At 39.2% G+C, this 16,745-nt stretch overlaps 1 protein-coding gene across 1 annotated transcript in view; it reads right to left on the bottom strand.

The window, feature by feature from the left end:
• Window positions 1-770: 770 nt before the first annotated feature.
• Window positions 771-16,745, bottom strand: part of SLC1A2 (solute carrier family 1 member 2) — an 88,650-nt gene continuing 72,675 nt past the window's right edge. Inside the window, exons 8-11 of the mRNA XM_085321894.1 lie at window positions 13,418-13,612; window positions 10,401-10,535; window positions 4,475-4,706; window positions 771-942 (exon numbers count right to left, since the gene is read on the bottom strand). Of these exons, the coding sequence (XP_085178020.1) occupies window positions 868-942; window positions 4,475-4,706; window positions 10,401-10,535; window positions 13,418-13,612 (637 nt within the window). The 3' untranslated portion in view covers window positions 771-867. The remainder of the gene's footprint in view (window positions 943-4,474; window positions 4,707-10,400; window positions 10,536-13,417; window positions 13,613-16,745) is intronic.

Here is a 16,745-nt window from a genome sequence, read left to right on the forward strand (position 1 = left end):
AATCCCACTGAAATCAATGCAGCAGACTGACTAGTAAGGAGGTACCTACTTTGAGTAAGGATGGCATAGCTGAGGCCATGGTATCCTGTAGTTTCTAAATCAGGCATAGATTTAGCAAGGGAATTAGCAGCCCACCCCTGCATTAATACTGCCTAGTATTGTGCAGTGCATTTGTACAGTGCATCATGGTCACAGAGCAGCACGGCCCCATAACAAGATGCATCTGCCCTGTGACAGCTGACACCCACACATTAATCTCGCCCCTGGCTCTAAGTTCAGTTTGAAGTGCAACTAGGCACAACATTTCTGTGCTTCCTATGCCAAGTGCTTATTATTATTAAAACAAACAGAAATCTTTATAGGGATTTTCAAAAGATATCTCAGCCACCCAGTGCTAAGTAGATCAAATGTACACCATGGAAATGATTCACAGGTATGCCACAAGAGTCACCGAAACCCTTGAAGGCTGACAGGACGTTAGGTTTATCTGGCCCTGTGTCTTTGTGACCCTGAGTCCCTGCAGGGAGCCATGCYGGCACTTGGATCTTTCCGTTTCGCAGCACCTACATTCGCTGTGTCTTGAATGAGAGGGGAGGCGGGTGAGAGCACATCGCGGCGCGTGGAGGAGTCTCCAGCGGCATCCACTCAGGCAGCAACAGAAGGGAGCCAGATGGCGAGAGGGACCACGATTTGGCGAAGACACTACAATGACTTTACRAGCTCTTTGCTAAGTTTCAGTTCACAAATTAAGTAAGCACGTACTGTAGATGTTAAATAAAAAAAAAGACAAATATTCTTTAATTGTGATAACTTTTACCAGAAGAGAGCTTCGGGGCTTATTAAAGATGGAGCTGGGAATCTCTTCCCTTAGTTCTCACGTTTCCAAGGCTCTTCTTCAACAACACTGAAGTCTGCGGATTTGCCATTGGTTGCCAGTGTAACCTGCAAGTAATTATTATCAACAACTGACTTAAAGGCCAAGGCACTTTGATAAGCAAAGTCATGAGTTTTATATGGAAGATCATGTCATTTACAGGAATTACATACACCATGTGTTAATATATACGTAAAAGGTATTTATTCAGAATTCACATCACTCCCAAATAGTGAAATTCTGTTCATTTTTAATATTAACTAGAAAACATTAACAGTAGAAAAAAAATCCATATTCATTTTATTAGCTTTTTCTGTAGTTTTGTTTTTAATAAGTATTTCAGAATTCTATTTCTGTCCTATCATCTGCTACAGATTTCTCTGGATTATTTCAAAACCATGTATTTTTTTAAATATAGAAAATCATATTTTATCAGTAGAACTCCATGGCAAAGCAAGATAGCTGATGCCAGGACATGAAAAATGTACAAGGCCAGAATAAAATTATACATATATATATATATATATACACACACATATATATATACACAAACACACACAAACTTACCTGCAATTACAACAGCTTTAAAGAAATGGAGGCAAAGATATGTTGGGAAAACACTCTTCATTGTATCACTAGTCCTTATCATGTAGTGAAAGATTTTGGCCCTTGTCAGGCCAAAATTCATAGTAATGCTCTGTTTGTCTCACAGAGGGTACAACAACAAAATGTCACTGTTCCACATACAAAATTGTGCTACAATTCTTAGTTTAGGAGTATGGTAGAAGACCTCTAGTGATCTACCAACCTATGGTAAATACTGGCCAGCATATTGCATCCAAAAAGTCAATATAAATAAAGCCACACTTCAAAGGAAATATTTCTAGTCAAATTAGTTAATTTTTTTTAAATATAAAATGTTGATTTACTTTTACARAAATTATCTAGAATTTTATAATAACAAGGGCATCTTTCATTTAATTCTAAAAGAAGGGCTCACTCTTTCCTAACTTACCTTATAAGTTAACATCCTTAGCTTCAAATGAAAACTTAAAGACAGAGCTGAAATTCCCCATGCTGGATAAACTGGATGCATGGAAGCATTGGGACATGGAAACACGACAAAATGCACTAATTTTTGAAACAAAGTTAAGCTTTTTCTCGGAGAATTGAAATGGGAAAACATGCAATTACAGGAATGAATGACTTATTTAGAAATGAAAATCACAGAGTCATGTGAAATTTGATAATAAAAAAATACAAAAATATCATGCAATAACAACCAATCTATCCCAATATAAATTGAGAGTATCTATTGAAAATATACATTGACCATGCAAAATTATAAACAACTAGCACTATACATGGAATATATTACACAACGTAATAGAAAGGACATGCTAGTAGATTAGCTTTTCAAAATTTGACRAGAGCTGCAGTGAGCTTTTCACCCCACCAATGCACTCAACAGGATGAAGAGACATCCCTTCAGATTTAATATCTGGCTACCTTAAATGCCAAAATCCTACACTCTGTTGCTACTCTAACACTTAGGAGATGACAACCACTTTGACATGATCCAAGTGCTTTGCAAATATCACCATATACTCATGGCTTATAAGATAGATAATAATATTACATCCTTTTGGCAGCTTGCAGACAGACAAGTGACCTGCTCAAAATCAGGCTTGTATTCCATCCAAGTAAACCCTGGCTCCTTCTGTACTAAATGTACAAAGTGGGATCCAAAGCAGAGCAAACCTAAACCAATGAAAAAAGTCAAACACTGCTAGCTCATACATTTTTGGTCCTAAAATTTAACTAAAGAGTGCACTTACTATGACACAGTACATCATTATTCCATGTTCCTGAGGTAAATTAATGACTTAGSTGATAGCAGCGACTTGAGAAGCTGAAGAAAAGAAAGTACAGTAAGTATAGTATCAAAGGGCTGCCTTCTAGGTTGGCTTGGCTCCTCAGGCAAACCTGAGAGACTGGAAGGAGGGAAAATTTTGAGCATCATTTCCCTGAACCTGACTCGGTCTCATATGGAAATTCCATTTCAACAAAAAATAGGTATCCAAAAGAAGTATAAAGTTAATCAAAAAGCAGATGGTGGGGGGGGCATAGCAGGCTCATTTTTAGTGAAAAAAAAACCTTCTATCAAATAAGATATCCTGAAAATAAATTTGCYGGAAATTTCTTTATTCCTTACGATTTCCATCTCTTCTATTTACTTTTCTTTCTTTTAAAGAACTATAAACAAATGGATTTAAAAAAAAATGTGTAAAAATTATTTTTTTTCAATTTCCAAATGTTTGTTTCTTTCATTTTTATCTTTGAAAAAGAGTGAGTCAGAAGGGGGGGGGGGCATATCAGAACAAAATGCCTGTTTTTATTAAAAAAGAGAGTCATTTTATCAAAAACTTGAAAGAGTCAGTGAAAAATTAATAAGATGAAAGCTTTTCTTTCTGAAATTCAGCATTTTTCCCCCCTGGAAAATTCAGGTCTGGCCTGACATTAGCTCAAACCAAGCATTAGAAAAAAAGATATTCTAAAGAACAGTTTCAGCCAGACTGGAATATCTGAATATGTGAAAGCAATAATATATAACCCATATTTCCAGTATATGTGTTGATTTGCTAATGGAAGGAAAATAAGGAATTCGGTCAGCTGCTACCTCAGATGCAGCAATTGAAAGGGGCAAGAGAAGCTACGCTCTGCTTGGATAAATGGCTCAGGTCGGCTCACTGGCAAATCCACTCTGTCAAAGGTAACGTGTACAGGAGCAGATCAGAGAATTATTTAAAAATACGACTCTGAAATGAAAATTTCCAGCTGGTTGTTTCAGTATCTCTCTCTCCTCCTTTTCAGTTAAAACTTCTCTCCTGATTTTAGACAGCCCTGTCCTAACTGTGGGTGCTTAGCAAACTTTTAACCACCAACCACCCCAACCGTTTTCTCATTCAGCTGGTGGGGTTTCACAAGCTCACTTTGCTCTATTAAAGACATTATTAATACTATTAATAACTCATGTTAGTTACAGCAAAGATTAGAGAGAAAAGATGAAGTTTGTGTCTTAACGACGCAGGAGTGACGATGGAAGCAAAGCAAAAGCATGCTGTGTGAGCGCAGGAGCTTTCAGATGGTAAAGTGCATTCAGCATGTGCATCTCTGAACAGCATATCATGGAAGGCAGTCAGCAAATGACAACACCAGTATGCAGTTTGCAGCTATCCTTCATCTGAGTTGGCAATTCAGTAAKTTCTCTGTTGCCAAAGAAAGTTAGGTAAATGTCCTTAGAAAGTGATGCCATACTCTCTGTGTCTTGGCATATTCCATAACACACTGCATCTTGCCTTTTGATATGTAAACAATGTACATGATTTTTCATGTCAAATGACAACTTTTAAGAAGAGTGCAAAGAAATATCTTTTGAACTGCTCAAACTCATTCCAAATGTCTGCRGTTCATGGAGCTTGTTCTCACATTGCTATTTGTGGAACAATTTGAAAAACACACACACGTTAAAAAACAGAAAATAAAACAAAACATACAGTGCTATATACAYGTCTCAATATCCATAAATGTGAAAGGTACCTTGCACTCATCTACCATGACTGAATTGTGAGCTGCATAAACGCACTGGTTTGAGTTGTTTTCCCTATGATTTTTCATGTCATCATAGATTGACTGAGTCTTGGTCATTTCAATGTCTTCGTGCCCTTTATGATAAGAGTCGATGCTGTCAAGTTCGGCCTTGGAAAGGTGGTAGACAATACCAGCACCAAAAGAATCCCCCACTACATTGACTGAAGTTCTCATCCGGTCCCTGCAAAAGAAGTAAAAGGCAGAGGTTGAATGCCGTGAGAGGAAGAAAAAGTAGCGCCTGAAAGGATGATTTAGTTTTACAGCTACTGCATTTATTTCAGAAAGGTTAAGGCATCTTTATAATAGAAAAGATCATAGCTTTCAAGTGAAGTTGAAACAGCTTGGTCTCCCAGGGGATTTGCCCAGACAGAAAGGATGTGCAAACTCCCATGTCACAGCTGCCCATACTCATTGGTCTTGCAAAGAATTTGCCCTAGAAATGGCCAAACTGCAGAGCTGTGCTTCTCCGAGACCTCCCTGGTGCGTGCTGCTAGAGCTGGAGGTTTCATCCCAAGGTACCTGGCCTCCCCCTCATCTCTCTTGGGTTAATTTGAATACATGGAGGCACTGAACTTACTTAATGCAGCCAGCAAAAATGGTTTTGGATCTGTTGAGGTCTCATTCCTGAGATGGACTAGCGAAGGGCCTCCCCCATTAGTCTACGTGAGAAAACTACGAGAAAAAAATGTGACTGTGACTTTTTATTTTTTAAAAAAATAAAGTGACTCCATAAGGCTCAGGTCTTCAAGGTTCCTACTAGATTCCCCTCTGTTGGCACTATCTTTACAGATGGTCATCTGTTAGCATGGCAGCATGCCCACTCACTTACTGTACGCCAGAACTCAGCGTATGAGCCAGCCAAATATAGGTCATGGCCTACAAAACGATGAGCACATGACAACAGTTCAATAACAAGTGTCCCTACTTGCAAGGAGGTGCCAGCTGAGGCCCACATGCTTCCCTATCAAGAAACACACTTGTTGGCACTTCTGGACATGATGGCATTGGACAGACACGCTGCCTTTCTCCTGCCTTGATTTACAGTGTGACTCAATCTGTCASCACTCAACTCATAGCTGTGGATTTTCCCTCATCCTGCACCAAAGCCTCATAAAAGGAGCGATGGTCGTAGAGACAACTGCAGGACTGTGAGTTTGCATTCTTTCCTACGGTAGAGAAGCTGTATTACACTCTATGTAACCATTTGCACCTGCCAAATAGGTGTGAAGTGCTAGCAATCTGATTTGCGTCTACATATATGAGCTGAACATTAGACTCCTGAAAAACTTCTGATGGCTAGTTGCAAATTAAAGCTACTGCAGCAAGATTGAGTTCAGCTTTGTTAAAGACATCAGAGAAGTGATTACAGTAATTAACTCTCTGGGGTAAATCTACCTCACCTTAACTCTCTGAAGTACATCTGAGGAACAGCCACAGGGACTCATTAACACCTAACAGACAGGTCAAAAAACGTGGAATTTTGCTGAGTGACAGAAAAGCGGACCTCTCTTTCCCAGAATGGTGATTAATTTGAAAACACTCTTTCCAGTATTGCTAAATATTAGATTYATGCAACATTTCTGTTTCCTGTACAACACTGAACAAAAAACAACACAAAACAAACCCTCAAATGACAGACATTGATTATTCATATCTATTTATAGCCACACAAACTTTTGAGCTCCTTTTTAACATCTTTGCTCTAAACATCTGTAAATTTGACTTTCCCAGCTGTGGAACTGTATTCCTTTTCAAGTTTCCCCTTTTCCTGTCTTCATTATCTTGCCTACATTTTTGGAGTTTGTAGTGCAATTTCTTACCTGAATCAGCCCATTTCTACCATCAAAAGAATACTCAGAAGGAAAAAAGCCTCCAGTAATCTCACCAAAACCCAAACAAACCAACAACCCATAGGCAAAAAAAGGTTCTTCCAGTTTTGCTTCACTTGAATGAAATGTTTTGCATAGTTATTGCCCTATGCCTACGAAGATCGTTTTAAATATGGCTAGAGTGACACAATAGGAAAATACATCTCGATGAGGTTAATTCTTAATGAAGACTATCAAATACACTGGATCTACACTGTAGTCCCATAAGAACATTAAAGAACACCAGCTTAWTTTTTATTTGCATAAGTAGAATTAAATTTTGAATGGATTCATTAATGTCAGACTAGGGAGGGGCAGCATATTATGCAAAAAAAGGAGGTGGAGAGAAGAATAGATAAATATAATTTAGGCATACTTCATATTTTGAAAGGATCATTTGAGGAGATGCTTCAGACCATATTCCTGTACTAGCAGCCAAGAGATTCAGTGATACAAACTGCATAGTGGTGCAGAGCACACTATACTGGGCGAACTGAAGTGAACAAGAATTTCCTTAACGAAAAGGACAAAATCTTGGCTGAGAGGAATAATGAGATGGAAAGTCAAAGTTCTRTCTCAAAAGTCAATTCAATATTTGGTGAGAATGTGCTTTGGAATCACTGGGAGGTAATCCTTTAAATCCTGATAAGGATTAATGCATTATTTCSTCAAACTGACACAAATTAGTAGACCTGGAAGCTTAACAGTATTGAGCAGAGGAAAAGAGAGGAACTGAATCAGGACCTTAGAGTTTTCTTACTATCAGTATTATTATTACAACAGTATCTACAGTACAGTATCTACAGAAAAAAGGCATACTTTTTTCCTGGGAACATAAAAACCTGGGAAATAACCTTTCAAGTTCTAGAAAGGAGATTAAAATCTTAACACCCCATGCTAAGTCAAAAAGCAGGGGATGTGTTTAACTTGTCTTATCCTCATTGCCATTCCAGGAAAGATCTCTTGTTTCCTACAGTTTAATTCAATTTATATGTGGCCCTCCATGTAACATTCAGATGTTGACTAGGTCTGAACATTCCGAATTTCAGTTTAAGCCAAGGAAAAGGAGCCAGAAATCAAGCACTCTTTTTTTAACTGAGTTTCTGAATGAAGCTAGGTGCTCTAAATATTGGATCAGCCCATTTTCTCTAATTCACCTTTCCTCGCTGCAAAATACCACCGTACTTGAGGCTTTGCTATGATATTCACTAAGCTTGTCAGCCTCACATTTGGAAAGTAGCCAGCTCCTGGCTAGCACAGAAGAAGCTGGATTCACTCCAGCTGTTGGCATGTAATTGCTGTCCTATTAAATGTCACTGCTGTGTTGTGCTTAATTTTAAACTGAGAAACTGTGAGAGCTGTGAGAGCTTGGGAAATTTGCCTGGTGAAAGCTCAGTCTGTGTATGTGTATGGTAGCGGGGGAAAGGTCTAGCCACCTAATCTCTAGGTTTTGGAGCAGCTTAAGATATTGATACAGAAACCTTTTGGCTCAAGTTTGAAGGAGCGAGTGTCAAGCTCACAGCCAGTAAAAACTCAGCTTTGTGTCAAATCATGTTTGAACTATGCAAAGCTGGTTTTGGCGGTCAAACTGCAAAAACAAAAACCAAATGATGGTGGTATTGTAAAACCAGTTGATATTTTCTTTCAACACGAATATTGAAAAAAAAAAAAAACACAGAGTAGGTCATTTTTGTAAAGCTTTCATTATCTGGGATTGAAATGCTATAAAAAAAGCTATTCCAGAATAATTCTACACTGCTTGTTGCACTTACGCACTTGTTCCAGAAAAGTGGCTGGAATTGGCCTTAAATATCTTGTTAACATTCTCTTCTATGTTCTATTAGAAATACTGGTCTAATTTTGTTTGATGATCTAAAGAAATGAAAAAAGAAAAAATACCAAAATTTGTAACTGGAGAAAATATCTTTTTATGACCTTTGCTTCAAAACCAAAAGCTTGCTCAAAAGTTGGTTTGTGTGCCCTTTTCTAATGTCAGCAATGCCAGCCACAACCTTTTGCATATCTCCTTAGACCATCACAGCTGCCACAAGACAACCACAAATAGGTAGAAAATAAAGCTATTAGCTATTGGTATAGGATAATCAGCATGCCACCTCCATCTACAAATTTTATCTTGCTTACCAGCACTACTGACACGACACAGAGCTCATCATCTCCCYTTTTATCTTTTTATTTTGTCTCTTCCCTCCTCTTTCAATTTTAGATCTCTCTGGAATTGCACTGTGGATTGGCAAGCCAAAAGGATCCAAAATCAACCAAGTGTGCTGAAAGGTTCTTTTGCCTGGCATTCATTTGGGAAAGATACCTTGAAATATTTCTTTCAGATGTACTGTCTCTGAACCTACCCTTTCTGTACTTACATTCATCGCCGCTACAGCTCCACAGTACAGACATTTGTATTTTTCTAAGCAGGGTTGGATGACCCAGAGGTAAAAATGCTCAAGTTGAGACTGAAATACAGCAACTACTAATGGATCAGAACTGCTGGTAAATTTACAGCTCTGAGGTTTGCTGGTGTGGGCAGAGCTTCCTAGTCCACAGGAATATTTTTAAATGACATTTCCCTACAAAAACAAACAAACCACAGGCTCCGTTTGCACATCCTCCTACCAGCTGCAGAAACCTACCTATTTGCCTTCACTTTGAGAGCCTGTAAAAACATATATTCAAAATGAATGTGCACCTCCTTCTTCTCTCCTCCTCCCAGCTGCAGATTCCTACACCGCTTTCCTGTTTTGAACCATGATTTCATAAATATAATAAACCCAGCGAATGTCGTAWTTTTCCCTATGCTGTACTCTGACTGCTGAACTCTGCCTTATTTCACCATTCTGAGTCATAATATGATATTCAGTTACATATAAAATATGTAAGTCATCTTTTCCTCTGCTTCCTCAAGCTGTAAATTTCTCTTTCATTTTTCCCTGAAGCAGAAAACAGAGCTGGGAGCTATTCTTCAAGACTCTTAGTGACATGACAGGTAATAACAGATACAGTATAGCAGCAGGCCAAAGGATATGTCCGAGGATTGACCAAAATCTTGAATTCTTCTCAGTAAGCCAGAAGATAAGCGACAGAAAATCATTTCCTATTTTATTTTGACACTCTTATCACTGCTATTCCTTCTTGCATAATTTTAGTATGGACTGAAAGCTGCCACAAGCAGGCAGCTGAGGCTGTGAGTAGCAGGAGGAAATTCACAAATAGTCCAGAATTGAGCTGCCCTCCCATCTCCCTTGCTGGGTGCTACAGCCAGCACAACAAAAGCACACTACATAGAAGACCATTAGGGCGAAAGATAGTGGTTGGCCAGAATACTCTGTGCCAAGCAGAGGCCAATACAAAAGCCTGTAGAGGCCAGCGCAATTTAGAGGAGTAAGGAGGCCCCATCAGCTCCTGTGAAGGTGACAGAAAGATGTCAACACTGCCAAATGGCAACACAAGAAAGGATTTGACTTGGCATATATTCTGCCTATATTCACAGCTTCTGCATCCAGGTATTGAGGAATGAAGGCCTCGGAAAACCACCTGTGAGTTTGCTGTTTCTTACTTGCAGACACCTGCAGTGGCACTGAAGGACTTTGATCTCTTGAAAATGAAAGTAGGTCCTTCAGGTTTTGTCAATCATCTGTCATGGAAGTCTGGCTAGGGAATGGCCTTTTATCTTGCAGTTTGTTTTCTCATTTTTCTTTTATTTATATCCTGCTCTGAGAGAATCGTCCTACAGTTTGTTTCTTAAAAGCATTTTACTTCCTTATGTACAAAAAGAAACAGACTTTCCTCACTACGAGTGTAAAACATTTTATATTATGAATGCCCAAACCCCACTTTAACTGGCTGACAGCATTTGGACCCACATACTCAACATCTGCACTTAATTTTAGACCAGAACAATGAGAAACAGAAATATGAAAGTAGAAATGAGAAAAACTGCTGTTTGGCCATGTCTGTGATGGGGAGGCATCCTGGAACGGAGCACAACTTACAAAAGCCAGTCAACAGCAACAAGCAAACTGATGTCCTGGGTGGGCAGACCCACTGCAGTCAGAATCAGGAGCATAGTGACAAGTCCTGCGCTGGGTATACTGGCAGCTCCAACACTCGCGAGGGTGGCGGTCAAACTGCAAGAACAAAAACCAAGTGGAAGTAGAAGGAAGGGGAACATGATTTCACTGCATACTCACGTGATCATCTGGAAGGTTTTCTTTCTAATGAGTTCTTCACAGAAAACCACAGACTGTATGATAAACCATGGCAAGCTCTGGACAAAAATTTCATGCTTGTGTTCCCCTAAAGATATTTATTTAAAGGTGGACAGATCTACAAGATTTGTTCTGAGAGCTGTAAGACTAAGATTGGTTATAACATTAAAATCTTTGCATTGGTATTGTTTTCTGAACTCTACCAATACATTCAGGGTGTTGAATATAGAGTTTTCATCATCCAGACTTGCTGAAGTTTGGTGAAGTTTGATTTCCAGGATAGTCCATTTCTGTTTATTTATGGGAACTGAAGACTGAATTGGGAATTAATGGTTTAGAGAAACTGGTTATTATCAAGGAGAGAAGGGTAAAAGTCTTGGTATCCAAAACTCATTGTTCAAGCCAGCGGTGTACCAAGCCTATCCACAAATCACCCTCGATGCAAAAACAAAATTCATCTGATTGTGTCACAAGTCCAAAGTTATTTTTGTTTTGCCTCTCTCTCTCTTTTTTTTTTTTTTTTTTTTTTTTTTTTTTTTTTGCTTAAGACCGCTACAGTGATTGCCTGTGCTCCAAATGTTGAAGTTTGTAAAAATGCACCACAGACCACAACAAACATTACTCACTGGGCAGTCCTATGGAGAACAGAAAATATATCTGTCAGATAGTAAGCTAAGGGGAGGRAAAAAAAAGAAGGGAAAGAGAAAGGGAGAGGAAGATAGAGGCAACGGAGGGGAGAAAAAGCCTCTGCCCTTTTGAAGCAGAGCTCAGAGTTGACTAACGTGGTTGCAATTCTGTGGGTGTAACCAACAAACATGAAAGTGCTTCCAGCACAAAAGTAGGGGAAGGGGGAAATCCTYGGTTATTAGCTACAGAACTGATCTGTGGGGATGTTAGCCTGATTTCGTCCTGCCAGATGGCAGGTTTGACCCAGACAATCCATGCTGCTGAGTTCRCTAGGTGTCTGGGTTAGAGTGCAGCCTGGCCTCCTAAACCTCCAGCTATGTCCAGCAGGTATGCAGGCAGGATGCTCGGCTCCGCTGCCAGGCTCCGAGTGTTGTGCCAGTACCTCCGGCACTTCCAGCCTGAACTGGTGAGGGAGCGTTTCCAAGCTCTGTGATGAAACACTCCCGCCAGCCTTCCCACTGCAAGGCTTACAGGGCTGGAGGGGAATGAAGCTGTTCAGGTCCAAACAGAGCCTGGCTTGGCCACCACTTCCAAGATCATCCTCTTCTGAAGAAGGAGGGAAATTAAAATATGTATGTGACCAATAAGAAGTAACTAAGGCTAATTGAAGACTAATCCTACTAGACAAAAATCTTTTGTGAGTTTATGTTTGGATCATTCGGGTATCTCCAGCACCACAAGCCGGGTCTGGCAGACATCAAGTACTGCCACCTCAAAGGATAGTTGTCGTCATACTGTTGCAGCAAAAATGCTAGATTGCATGAAGAAGGAGAACCAATGATTTTCCTATAGACAGCCCAAAGGTGCCCACTACTTACTAAATGCAAGTCATGAGGTTGCCTACATCAGCCTTAAAATGGTGAGACCAGACAGTACTAATGAGTCAATCCCTCAGAGGGGGTGTAAGAGGAGTAATGCGGGTTCAAGCTTACCAAACCTCTTGACCAACTGCTGATCCCTGACTTGAATTTCCCTGGTCTCAATTTAGTCTAAAATGTGCCTTCTCTGAAATGACTGTTCTCATTTCTATCAACAAAACTGCATCACTCAGGTCTAGCATCTGTCTTCATTAGAAGCAGCCTGAATCTTCTTCTTTTTTAAAAAAATTTATTTATTTATTTATTTATTTATTTATTTATTTTACTATTTTAGGGGTTAGGGCAAGAGGCAAAGAAACGGAAAATGTACTGGTAATAAAGCTGGGGAACAAACAGAGAATTAGACACTGCTATGCAGGTATTTCTTTAGTGTTAAAGGGGTTTAATAAAAGAAAGGTGGGTGGGTGAAAACTACAGGAAGAAGGCAAACCTGGCAGCTTTCACTTGTGGTTTACATTGTAACTATTCAAAATGTTAGGCCCGGTGTCTTCATCAAGTTTTCCATTGTAAATTAACTTTAGCTGCAGCAGTCATAACTCTGCCGTTCTTTTTTATTTAGTCACCATATCTAATGACTCTTAAAAATGGATTACAGCAGTCTTGAATTACTCTTACCCATTTTGCATGTGTACTTTCCTCTGACCTTCCAGATATTTAGCTGAGTACTAATTATGACTATTTGATATGAAAAACCTAGAACTCATATTTTCTGGTTTATAGATAAAAAGTCTGAGAGTACCTAGACCATGCTGCAGGTAACCTCACCCTGAGGATGCTTTATGCTCAGTCTACTGTTTTTGCTGTTAGTAGTAGTCACAGAAAAAGTACAAACAAACATGAAGACTAATACAGTTAGCGGGTACATTTCTTTTTTCTTCCAATGAATATAAACAGATCTATTCTACAAAGTTTATGCCCCACATACCACTTCTGGCATCCCTCTATACTTAATAAGTGAATTACTGCATAGGACAGAGAACACTGTTGACTTTCACCTTGTATCATCAACTACAAACCTGTAAAAAACACTACTAGCATGCACTAAAGTTGCAAATACTCACAGAAAGTACAAGTCACTAGAAAAATGGGAACAACATACATGGCATTCTTCTGCATGTCATTATTAAAAATCCATGAATTTTGCAGTAGACCCCACAGCCACTGAGAAGACATCCAGCCCAAAGCTTCGTATTTTACAGTCTTTAAAAATAAAGCCCAGAAATACTTTGAACCCACCTCACAGTAACTATCTGCCCTCCATCCAGCTCAATGCCATTCATTTGTGCAATGAAGATGGCAGCCACAGCTTCATAGAGGGCYGTTCCATCCATGTTAATAGTTGCTCCAACAGGAAGAACGAACCTTGTTACGCGCTTATCAATGCCTAGATTTTCTTCGAGACATCGGAATGTAACAGGCAATGTTCCAGCACTGAATGAGAGAAAGCAAATAAGTACCAGAGACATAATTAGAATATAATACAAATACATGAGGGAGAAAAGTCAGAAATTCTGCTATTGTTGTTTACATTTTCTATTTTCTGCTATGAYTCAAGCTTTTTTGGGGGCCAATTTTTCTATTAAGACTACATTTAGCTAGAGGAGGGACTGTGGCCAAGAAAAGAATATGAGTTAGCCTTAAGGAATAAGAGCTCAAAGGATTGTAGACGAAACTTTCAAACTCATTTATGAATTATTTCTTGCAATTTTTTTCAAAGCACATATTCCAGATGTTTTCTGATTTGTTAGAACTTCATGGAAAGGGGTATATCCTAAATTTTGATTGTGAATTTGCTCTGAAGAGAGAAATCAGTGCTGCTCTACGGCATGAATAAGCCAGGGGAAAGATATACAACCCATGCAGTTCTCAGAGCTTAGAGGACAGAAAAGGATATGAAACATGGTTGCAGGACAGGAAAAGGATCTTGCCGACAGTGCCTTGCATTTGTGGGAACAGTTCAGGCTATTGCATTCATTTGTTCAAAACAAAACACCTTCCTCTAAAATGCAATTGATAACAGACCATAGTCTTTTCCCATATGGATGCAAATATCTTCTACTTCTCCCCTTCCCTTGCAGGTATGCCTGCCTCAGGCAAAAGACTTGCTGCTACAGGAACAAATCCCACACAGAAGCACGTTTTGGTTCCTCAATTTTTTGTGGTATCTCTGATGTCAGATCTACCACTAATTGAACTTTACTGCTGTCTGAGAAGCTGCCCTGAAAAGAGAAAGCTGACCTGAGGAAATTCCTTTAAATCAGTGTTTTAGGAATGAATCAGCTGAGGCTCATCTGCTTTAGCTTACTTGCTTTTCTCCAATTGAGCTGGTAGACRTTCTCAATGACCTTGACTTTTGCACCACTGCTAATGCTGGTATCATTACCCCCTACAAAAATACTAATTTGCTTATAATGAAAAGAGTAAAGGACTAAACTCACCAAATGTTCTCAAAAAAATACTTACAGCATATTGTTTCTAGTGCCTTGCAACTTCAGAGTCTTTCCAACTCATTCATTCATTCATTACCACAGAGACACTATTGGGTAAAAAAAATGTAATCCTTCCATTTTACAGATAATCAAAGCAAGCAAAAGGGAGATTAAGGAGTACCTAACCATTAGAATACAGTACCATATTAAATGTCCTAGGTTATCTGAGACAACCACATGAGGCTGACATTTATCACACAGGACCTATGAGTATTCCCAAACCCTTCTGGATCAGTYGAAACCTGAGTCACTTCCTAAATGACTCCTCCGATCCCACATCTACGGAAACTTGACTTGGAAGTCAGGAGCTCTAAGATCTCCACTTTGTACTCAAAAGTCCAGGCCACTCTTTTGTTTACTAAGGTGATTTTTTTTTAACAGATCTCAATAAAACAGATGCATAGTACCGATCAGTTGTGTTCTGGCACCTTTACAAATATATTTGCACTTGCAATTTTTGTTATGTTTTTAATCAAAAGTAATCAAATTTATATGATTCTGTGTTTTTAGTCAAAACAGAGACAATTCCCACCTTGTAAAGACAATGTAGTATTCTCTCATAAGTTACTCTAGTGGCTATATTTGTAATAGGTAGCTGAAAAGATTCGGTGAGTCATTAACCAATAATTACTAGTTAATTTTTAAGTCAATGTCTGGATCACCTTGCCTTCTATGGTAAAGATATTCCTACCTCTTAATACACGAACAACCAAATAGAAAATGTAGTTTGCTGATGCACCCCGTCAGATAAGGTTCTTTTTCTTCTCAACAGATAAATCCCACCTAATATTTGTTTTCACAGATCAGGTCATCAGCACAAGGTGTGTATGAGCCAGGGTGCAAGAGCACTGCAATAGACCCTGCCTTGCTCAAGGGGCAAGGGCTAGTCAAACATTTTTTGCCTTCAGTTGTGCCATGTGAGTAAGATCAGGTGGGCATTTGTACTGCCCAGAGGCCCCGATTAGAGTGTATGATGCTGGCTGTTTTAACTTGTCTATGGAGCTACAGACCGGTTCAGTTCTGTCCACCAGGTTACTCAGATCTGAAGAGCAGTCAGGTGGTAAAGGCAGCACCCATGCAAACCCGTAAGCTGGAACCACTTAGGAACTCCCTACCTCTTTCAGCTTTGATTCTCCATCAAAAAAATGTGACTTTGTGCTAAAAAAAACAGTAAATGTTGTGTATGGACACTGGAAATTTTTAATTTAAACCTAGGTGGAAACTTGAACGTTTCAGTGCAGAAAAGCCTTAAGGAAACTGTGGTGTATTCAAGCTCCTGGTCAAGCTCTGTCACAAAGTTGCCCATTATTTTTCCTGTTGTTCATCAGGGGACAAGTTGTCCAGCAGAGTGTTTTTTCCCCAGAGAGGAGCAGATAAAATCCAGTTCTCTTAAGGCACTTCTGAAATCAAGAAAGCTCAGTTTTCTGATGGTCAGTTTTGAATTAGGTTTTTTTGGTTTTCCTTTTTAATTAAAGAAAGAAATATTAAATTTTCTTCAGAAATAAAAATTTCTTGAAGAAAAACACTTATTRTAACACTATAAAATAGTAGTAAAACTACAATTCTGTAGTTTTCTACAGAAAAATAACCAAATCTGCTGAGTGCCCCCTTGCGAAGCATCACAACTTACTACTGAGGATTCAGTCTCCTACACACTTTGCTGAGTCTGTTTCGTGCATTAGCACCATGTCTAAAATGCTCAGCTCTCTGCTGAAGTCCCCTTAGTCTGCCAAACTGGATAAAAGCAGAAAAGTGAGGCTTTTTAGTAACTCTTTGCTGCTGTTTRTGAAGCAGATTGTATCTAAGTATTTGCAGAGAGCTCCCTAGATACCTTTTGTGTCCTTCACAGAAGAGTCGAGAAAGGGCTTGCGTATACTGAAACCTGCAGTGAGAGTAGCGGATACGGACAAGTCCTGGAGCACTCTGGCTCTCAGTCTACAACAGCCTCTGCTGCCTATTACCATCATACTTAAAGGGAGGAAGTGACTGGCAGCCATGGGAGTTTTTCATACATCTTCATTTCTCTCTTGAAGCCTAGCACAATTCTTTCTTTCCAAAGTAGTAAGATAAATAAC

This window comes from Rhea americana, unplaced genomic scaffold (genome assembly GCF_003343005.1).
Source record: "Rhea americana isolate MKP2758 unplaced genomic scaffold, rheAme1 scaffold_72, whole genome shotgun sequence".
NCBI lineage: Eukaryota > Metazoa > Chordata > Aves > Rheiformes > Rheidae > Rhea > Rhea americana.